Source organism: Aristolochia californica, unplaced genomic scaffold (genome assembly GCF_029961685.1).
Source record: "Aristolochia californica isolate CCGP_79_NKW_82.1479 unplaced genomic scaffold, dmAriCali1.0.hap1 SCAF_1, whole genome shotgun sequence".
Classification (NCBI taxonomy): Eukaryota; Viridiplantae; Streptophyta; class Magnoliopsida; order Piperales; family Aristolochiaceae; genus Aristolochia; species Aristolochia californica.
The window spans coordinates 2,967,374-2,977,395 of NW_027181770.1; the positions used below are offsets into that span (position 1 = coordinate 2,967,374).

Sequence of the window (10,022 nt, forward strand, 5' to 3'; positions counted from 1 at the left end):
TCTGTTACCTTGGATCTTCTTCAATGTTAGCACCTCATCCTCTAACAGAGATTTGATGAAGTGATAACGTAGTCCAATATGCTTGATTCTAGAATGACATACATAATTCTTTGCCAGATGTATCGCACTCTGACAGTCTCTGTACAAAGTATTCTTCTTTTGTTTGAATCCCAGCTCGGTTAAGAATCCTTGAAGTCATATCATCTCTTTACCTGCTTATGTTATTGCTATATATTCAGCCTCAGTTTATGGATAAGGTTCCCTACGCCTCAACCATTGGTAGATTGATGTATTCAATGGTCAGTACGAGACCAGATATTGGCCATGCAGTGGGAGCTATTAGTAGGTTTATGCCAAACCCAGGAGAGACTTACTGGAAAATAGTAAAGTGGATCTTGAGATATCTACGAGGCACAACAGATAAGTGTTTGTACTTTGGTAAAGGTGAATTAAAAGTACAAGGATATGTAGATGTATATTTTGCAAGAGAAGTTGATCACCGGATAAGTACCACTGGTCATGTGTTTATCGTGGGCACAACAACTGTTAGTTGGATGTTGCAGATACAGAAGATTGTTGCATTATCCACCACTAAGGCTGAATATATAGCAATAACAAAAGCCAGAAAAGAGATGATATGTTAAACATCTAGCCAATACTACCCAAAAGACCGCCCTGTTAGGAGCAGAAGACATAGGTACTTAACCGAGGCACATAACATTACACCCCACTTCGCGAGCCAACGACTACGGCGGCGCAACGACACTGGACCGACAACGGTAATACCTAACCTCGAGCTACCAGTATTTTAATCCAGCCTTTGCACCCGCGCAACGATACTGGCCCGACCCAAGGCTTATCACAAGGACCTACTAGTATTTTAATCTGGCCTTTGCGCGTCGTGGGACTCGAACTCGCAACGCCGCTCTGATACCAAATGTTAAGCACATAGCCAATACTACCCAAAAGACCGACCTATTAGGAGCATAAGACACAAGTATTTAACCCAGGCCCATAACATGATATGGCTTCAAGGATTGTTAACCGAGTTGGGATTCAAACAAAATAAGAATACTTTGTACAGTGGCAGTTGTTTTACATCTGGCAAAGAATTCTGCATTTTATTATAGAACCAAGCATATTGGACTACGTTATCACTTCATCTGATCTCTATTAGAGGATGAGGTGTTAACATTGAAGAAGATCCAAGGTAACAGGAATCCTATGGATATGCTAACAAAAATGGTGACTATTGATAAACTGAAGTTATTTTTAACTTTAGTTAACCTACAAGAATGATGAGACCTAGCAAGAGTTGCTGCATTGATATGTGTGAAGACAGATTGATATCACTCTTCGAGTAGGAGATTGTCTGAGGAGGTATGGGCCGACGGGACACATGCGACGTTTTTCTTTGGCATGTATTATACTCAAACAAAAAAAAAAGGGTCTTCTTCCTCGATAATTTTTTTTTTTTGCGGGGTGAAGCAGAAGAGACACCGTGAAAGATTTTCTGCTTCTTCGACTGTCCGTGTCTGCTCAAGCTCTCCAAATAGAAGTTTGGAAGAGGGAAAGCATAGCAGAAGAAGACCTACAGTAAAAAGGGATTTGCTGCCTCTTCAGCTGTCCGTGTCCGCTCGAGCTTTTTGAATAAGATTCAGACAACAATAGAGAAAGATATTGCTAGAAGTAAGTAGGGATCATTCTCTGCAGATCACTTTTCGAGTCTTGCCTTTCAAGTAGCTACTGGGACGACAAGTGGAGAGGGAGGAGGAAGAACAGTAGCTCATAGGACTCAGTATCGTCGCTGGCAGCAGTAATGACAACACTACAGTAGTAAGGTGACATTGTTTTCTAGCCATCTCTATTATTGTATTGAGTTATGGGTTGTGATTTGAGAGTGTTGCAAACACCCTATGTATTTTTCTCCCTATAATAAAATATTTGAAGCAGCCATTGGACGTAGCCAAATTTGGGTGAACCATGTTAAAACAATGTGTTGTTATTTTTACTTCCTAGTTAAATCTGGTTAGAATTTTCTTAACAGTATGACCATAGGTAATAGTTGCAGAGGCAGAATGGGTGAAATGTTATTCGAAACGGCACATAAATTAAGTATGAATGACGCCTGGATCACAACCTGGAGTACAAGAAAACCACGATGGGAGGCCAATACACTAAACTTTCACAATTACCTCTAAATCTCTATAGTTTGGAATGGAGGTAGATTTCACCCCCAGAATATTTTCATACTTAATTTAAGTTTAGTATCCGGATGAACATCTATATTGAACACCAAGGAACAGAAAAAAATGCTTTCAAGGTTCATAAATTATTGTTAATAGATCTTCACCAACCTCATACAATCCTTTCATTAGTACTTAATACACCAAAAAGTTCCAAAGTTGATAAAAAGTAGAACAATGGTTTGTTTTAACACAAATTGGTATTTGTTGAACCGAACTACAAATTTTCTATTGAATTAGAATCGTATATACAATACATATTTACAACAAGATCACCTAAACAAAATGACTCAAGATAGGTCACACGTAGAGAGGCCAATCTTGTCTATTAGTAATTGAAACTAAGAAAGTGGCAATGGCTTAGTAAGGAGATTAGCTAGTTGGTCAGCAGAAGAAACAGTAACCACATGAAGTAGACCTGATTGAACCATACGAAGTACAAGTCTCACTAGACCAGATTGAACCATACTAAGTACAAGTCTCACTAGACCAGATTGAACCATACTAAGTACAAGTCTCACGGTGGTGGGCTTAACAACCGGGCCAAAAGTTTCATGGTAATCCACACATGGTCATTGATAGAATCTTTTGGCCACAAAGCGATCTTTAAATATGTCAATAGACCCATCAAAGTGTCTTTTAATTCATAAAATATTTTTACAACCAACAAGATTATTGATACCATCAATAGAGACTAGCTCCCATGTCCCATTATGAGCAAGGGCATCATATTCTTATGACATAGCTCGACGCTAGTTATGATCTTTGAGGTCTTGATCATTGGAAGTAGGTTCAAGATTGAGTGGGGATGTTAGGTGGGTGTGAAGGTTGAGTTTTTGAATTCGTTTACGAATATTGTTTTTGGCCCGAGTAGTCAGGGCGATGTTAGGTGGTAAATTGTGTTTCGATGGATAGATGGGTAAGATATGGTGATGGTTGGATGGATGGTGGTTACTACTCTGTTTCTGTTTAATGTGTTGGTATCTCAAACTTTTGTGAAGTATCATCAAAAGGAGGCATTTCTTGAGGGTGCACTTGATGTGAAGTGTTAGAAGTCGACTGTGGTGAAGAAGTTAATGAAATAGTATACACAAGGGGAATTCAAATATCTATGATGGTAGAGGTGGGAGGAGGTAGGTGATTATGAATGGAGGTGTACGGGAGACTGACTCTACAAATTTAACATGACGAGCAACAATTTTTTTGATATAGATGGTTCAAACAACAAGTAGGCACTTTGAGATAATGAGTATCAAATACACAAGGTTTAGAACTTTGATCAAGTTTGTGAGATGTATATCGAAGAGGCTAAGGATAACATAAACAACCAAAAATCTTTAGTTTTGAATAATTTGGCGTTTTGTGGAACATCAATTCATAAGAAGATGATAGATTGAGTGTAGTGGTTGATATTTCTTTAATTATATAAACAATAGTGGCAAACGCATGTGACTAAAAGATAATTGGAAGAGAAGCATGAGAAAATAAGGTGAGACCAGTTTCAACATTATGACGATGTCGTCTTTCTAAGTAGTCATTATATTTAGGTGTATGATGTGGAGTTGTTAAGTGAGAGATGCCATTTAGAGCAAGGTAATATTTGAGGCCCATATATTCTTCCCCATTATCTTAATAGAATGTGACATTTTCCATTTAAAATAATTTTTCACAATGGCTTTGTAACGCTAAAAAACTTCTTGAATTTCAGATTTTCATTTTAGTGGGTAAAATCATATGTATTTGGTAAAGTGATCGATGGAAATGACATAGTATTTGAAACAATCTTGTGACAAAACAAGTGAAGTTAGTACATAAAAAAAAAAAAAAACAATTTTAAAAGGTTGTGTAGAGATAAGAGATGAAGTTGAGGAAGACATCTTATGAATTTTATTGTAAAGACATTCATTACATGAAAACTCTTTTGGCATAGGAGAAGAAAATTTTAAATGATAATTAGTGCTGCCCGTCAAATGGATTGCCCCCATGCGAAGATCTTTCAAATGAAAAGAAGATGGTAAAAATTCGACGAATACATTATTAGTAATACAAAATTGAGAGATAGAAATTAAATTCTTTTGCATGGTTGGTACACAAAAGACATCATTCAGGGTAAAGTTAGTAGTGGGAGTTGGAAGAGAGACAAAACCAGAGTGTGGGTGATGGAGAGACTAGTGCCATCGCAAATCATAGCATCATCAGAGGCAGTATAAGGTGCATGAGGAGATAAATTGCTCAAGTTTGTTGTGACATGGTGAGATGCTCCACTATCAGTTAACCAAGTTGGATTGTTGGAGGTGATGTTAGTAACATAATGATCTCTTGGTAGTCATGGTGTTACTAAAGTATTAAGAAGACGAGATTTTTTTGTTGGATGGTTGTAATGGTACGAGCTGAAATGATGGATATCGCTTAGCCGAGTTATCCTTGAATGCCATAAATTTGACAAAACCCTAGATATGGACGAGGTCTAGGATGGTTGTTTCAAGGTGGAGCATCTGAGTTGGTAGCCATGGTTGTTAAGCGGCGAAGGCCAGCCCGCGTGACCAGTAGGATATTGAAAGGGTGGTCGCTAGTTGTTATTGGACTTTGGTAAGCACCAAGTGATATTTGTTTGATTCGTTTGATTTGCAGTGATTGAAAGATATCTTGGTATTTATGTTTACATGAATAGATGTTTCAAATGATAGAAGTTTCTCTTGAAGTTCATCAAAGGTGATGGGTATGTCTCGAGCTTGAACAACACGAACAAACTCTTTATAGTCATCTCCCAGTCCAACCATGATCTTTTCTGTAAGATGTTCCTCATCCATTGGTACTCTTAGTATGGAAAATTCATCTGTACGGGATTTAATATATTGAAAAAAATCAATGATATTCATAGTACCTTTGGTGAAAACTTTGAGAAGATTATTGACTTGTTTGATGCGTCCACGAGCTGGTTTGGTATATGTATTAGTAAGAATAATTCATGCTTCTCGAGAAGTGGTGGCTCGAGCAATGATGAGGTAATTGTAGGAGATAGAGAACCGATGAGGGCATTAAGAATCAATTGATCTTGTCGAACCCAGACATTATAAGTTAGATTTGCTATTAGAAAAAAAGTGTGTAGTGATTGTCTTCGGTGGACAAGGTTTGGAGCAATCAATGTACCCAAGGAGGTTATACCCGATGAATAGAGTTTCAAATTGAAACTTCCATGAAAGATATTTGGTAAAGGTGAGTTTGAGAAGAGTTTGTGCAGAAAAATTAATGGTAATAAGGTGAAATTCGTTATTGTTGTGTATTGGAGCAATTGGAGTTTCGTTTGTAGTAGTCATAGTGATAGTAATAAGATGAAATTCGTTTGTAGCTGGAGTTACTGGTTGTGCCAGCAAGAAGAAGACCCATGCTACCAAGCACTGCCTCACCAAGTATCAAGCCTGGCCTCCTTATTTTGCTTCCTCTGTCGTTCCAAAGCACAGTCTGCCTTCAATGATGTCGATCAGCTAGACGGCTTGTGTCTATGCTCTTTTGATCCTCCACGATGATGGGATCACCATCATGGCTAACAAGATCTTTATCCACTGTGAGGCGACGAATGTTGTTGAAGCTTATTGGTGCGGGCTCCTCTTGAAATTTGCGCATAAGAAAAGTTTAGAGGAAACTAAGCTGACATTGGAACTACCTGGTGGGTCGAGGAGTAGTGCTACTTCCACAGATGGGACAATTGGGGGATAAGACCAACAGAAAAACGTGGGTTCTGCGAGACCATTGATCTTAACATCGGAAGCTCTAGCATTGAGGCACTAGGAAAGACTCATTCAATCGGTCAAAAAAATTAGATGATGGGCATTACACCGCCCAAAAAAGAACCTACTGAAAAGGCTTAAGTTGTCTGATGGCCACTAGTGAGGTCGTTTAGGAAGAACGTTGTGAAGAGTAGTTGTATGTATGTCAAGGTGGCTGTTGATGGATCTCCTTATCTGCGGAAGGTAAACGCTCTCGAAGAGAAGAAGAGAGATTAATAGGAAAATGAATGTGTTGCTCTGATACCATAACACAAACTATTTGTTAAACTAAACCAATAATTTTCTATTAAATTAGAATCATATATATAATACATAATTATAACAAGAATTACCTAAATAAAGTCATATTCTTATGGAAGACTCAACTATTTTAGCTAACCATAAATTAAAATGAATTTATATAATATTAGAACAAATCAAACGTCAAAAACTCATCTAATTTTTAGGATTTACTAATCCTGTACCTATTAACTATGATCTACTTGATGCTCATGATTTGGGTTACAAACTATGACGCTCAATATATATGTTAAAAGTCAAATAACAGTATTTATTATTGAAAACTAGGCTAAACATACCTTGTACTGGGTTATGAAACCTAAGGGTACAAGCATTTCAATGTCTTCACTTGTCATGTAGTAGTTTATTCACATTACATTGACTAGTACTTGTTCACCTTAGTTGGGGCTCTTATTTTGTTACCAGAGTGTCCCTTTTAATAGTCGTCATCTCCTAAATTGAAACACAGTACCTACGTAATAGCCATTCTTTTCAATTACTTTCTTTAGCAAACGATGGACGTAAAACCCATGCAGCTTCTTTATCACTAGATCCCTTTGGTTTGGTCAATGGAGTGAGAGATCTCTCCTTCACTTGGGGTTTCGTATCGCCGGAAAGTGTTACATATCCATGGCACCAATACAACATGATATACATTTATGTATATGGGATGTATTTTGTCAAGTTTGGGGTATCACGATACGATAACCAGAACCGATACAAGGAACAGATATGACTGTCTCCTTCGTCCCATGCGCCTTAACCCAGTAATCGCTTTTAATCGTTTTTTTTTTTCTTTTGGCCAAGCTCGAAGCAGAGGGTTAATGGCGTTTAAAGCAGCGGGCAGTTGGTGAAAAGCCGTGGGGTCCTGCTATTAATTGATATGTGATTCCTGAAATGATATTTCATGCACGGACTGTGACTGCCGAGTTTGGTGTGCTCTCGCTTTCATATGTTTTATAATTACAAGTTCAAAGACGATTTCCCTTGGTTACAACCTGCCCCTTCAACTGGTATTGCTCCTCTGTCTCTGATGGTAAGACATGAAAGAGCCCAGGTATCCAAAAGCAGAAGCTATATATCGGATTTTTCTTTCAAAGATTACTTTTCATTGAAATCTTTCAAGGCCAAGAAGGTTACATATTGGCTTCAGCTACTTCAATTACAGATTACCTTGTCTTTGATGAATACAGGTGGCCAAACCCATCTTGTTGAAGGACAACACTTGATTCACCCTTTGCCGAGTCAAACTCCAGTTGAACGGGTTACACCCCGAGTTAGACCTAGTCAAATATATAAGTGAGACCAAGTCGAATTGACTTTGGGCGTTTGCCGCACGTACATTCACCCCCAAAGAGCTTTTCACGTGTGCCACTGTCTTCGTGCCACGTCTCTAACTACTGGTTTAAGTGGGGAGAGTTGTTTTTGCGCAGAAGCAAGAGGATTAAGCGGACCTTCTGGAAAGCCTCTCTCCCTTGACCTCTTTCTCTCTCTAGAGCGCGTAGGCGTGCGCGGGCGATACACGTCGTCTCCTCTTCCCGCCACTTTCTCTCTCTAAATTCTTCTTTCGATTTTTTCTTCCCTAACCGTCGTTTTCTACCGTTTCTGGAACGCGGCTTCATTCATCCTCCGTTCCCACTGACCGCATTTCTTTCAATCTCTGCGCCTTCTCAACTTCTCTCTATACTTTGACAAATCTACACGCTTTCCTCTTCTTCCTCGAAATTTCCTTTCCTCTCTTTGCCTTCTCTGTATAAACGACTTCACCCAGATATTGCAGGATAAGAAACTCTAACCAGTAATTCAGAGACTTGTTCGAAAGTTGCAGCTTTGGAAGATGGAAAATCAACAGTTTTGGCAATTCAGCGATCAGCTCCGGCTGCAGTCTGCAAATTTTGGTAATCTGACGATCAACGACAGCATCTGGAGTGCGAGGCGTCCGGAGGCCAACCTCTCGGTCAACGACAATATTTGGTCTAGCAAACGGCCGGAGGAGAGGCGGAACTTGGACGGCCGGGGCGACGGTGGGAAGGTACTTCCGAGCCAGAAAGCTTCGGACTTCAATTCGTTTAACGAGGGCTGGAAGGGCAACAGCGTGATTCTTCAGAAGAACAACATCGGGATATCGAACAAGGAGGTTTCTTCCAAGATCTTCAGCAAGAAGAGCCATAGCAACAATGTTAATTTCAACCACAGCAAAGAGGCTAGTGAGACGAATGGTAAGAAGAGCAACAATAGTACGAAGAACAGTAACAACAGCGTAGATAAGAGGTTTAAAACACTTCCGCCGTCGGAATCTCTGCCGAGGACTGAAGCTGTTGGGGGTTATATCTTTGTCTGCAACAACGACACCATGGAAGAGAATCTTAGAAGGCAATTATTTGGTATGTTATTGTTCCAATTCTCTTATATTAGACGATTTCATCCTTCTATTAAATTATAGAAGCCTTGAAGAAGAGTATATAATATACAGGAATTCGTCGAGTTTTCTATATTATTAGTTCCAGTTTCGATTAACTGTGTGATTTCTTCTTCTACTGTTGATTATATCAAAGCTTTATCCAAATTTCGTATTCATCTCTCTCTGGTTTGGTTCATCTAGGTTTGCCTCCACGATACAGGGATTCTGTTCGTGCCATAACACCCGGCTTGCCTCTATTTCTCTACAACTACTCTACCCACCAGCTTCATGGAATTTTTGAGGTGCGTGTCTATATTTACTTAAAAAATAGATCCAAGTTCATCGTCTTTCTTAAAATCGTTGTTGGAATTTCTGTGCCAGGCTGCAAGTTTTGGTGGTACCAATATAGATCCGACGGCTTGGGAGGACAAAAAGTGCCATGGCGAATCTCGTTTCCCTGCACAGGTATGTTAATTACCCCTTCTTTTTGGGTGTCTCTACCCTCTACTTTACATTTAATTAATCTTATGTTAGTGATTAGATGCAACCGTAAGAATATTTCCGTCAGATAGAAAATACGTCGCCTTTTCTAGATGCCCGAGTTCCAGATTTTGTGTCGGTTGCTTCTAAGTTCAAGTGTGTTGATCCTCTTTTACTGTTTGCGTCAGGTCCGAGTAGTAACAAGGAAGATATGCGGTCCTTTGGAGGAGGATGCCTTTAGGCCTATCCTTCACCACTACGATGGCCCCAAGTTCCGTCTAGAACTCAGTGTTCCAGAGGTGATTTTTTTTCTTCAGTCTCTGTTCAGTACAAATAATAAAAAAAAATTTCCCTTCCATTTCCATTCCTAATGAGTGGGGTTCGTTGATTTTCAGGCACTGGCTCTTTTGGATGTATTTGCCGAGAGTGGCGAGCAGTGGAGTGTTTGACTCACATGCAGTTTTCACAGGAAAAATAGGTTTTATAGATATATGAGGTTTTATAGACCGTTCTGAGCACGCGGATCCCTCTGAAACGTTGTACAGCACCGTCCGTGAAGGCGACGAAGAACGCCACCTCTCTTTGAAACTTTTAATGCCATTGATATTTTATACATGGTATGTATAATTGAACATCATATTTAGATGTGACAGAATGGCTGAGACCAGTTTCAGTGATCAAATAATATAGAAAACTGAGGTTTGTGATGTTGGTGGAGATCTGGAGCACTAATTAGAGCGATCGATGAACAATTAGAGCAGAACCTTCCGTTCCTCAAGTGGGAGACTCAACCAACCAACCGGCCGGCCTTTGTGGTTGGTAGGGCGG

At 39.4% G+C, this 10,022-nt stretch overlaps 1 protein-coding gene across 1 annotated transcript; it reads left to right on the top strand.

Moving 5' to 3' along the window:
- The first annotated feature begins 7,962 nt into the window (after positions 1-7,962).
- LOC137942435 (B2 protein) lies at positions 7,963-9,887 on the top strand. The gene is made up of 5 exons (XM_068788076.1): positions 7,963-8,697; positions 8,916-9,016; positions 9,096-9,179; positions 9,383-9,493; positions 9,590-9,887. The coding sequence occupies exons 1-5, from the start codon at positions 8,151-8,153 to the stop codon at positions 9,641-9,643; spliced, it is 897 nt and encodes a 298-aa protein (XP_068644177.1). The 5' UTR covers positions 7,963-8,150; the 3' UTR covers positions 9,644-9,887.
- The last annotated feature ends 135 nt before the right edge of the window (positions 9,888-10,022 follow it).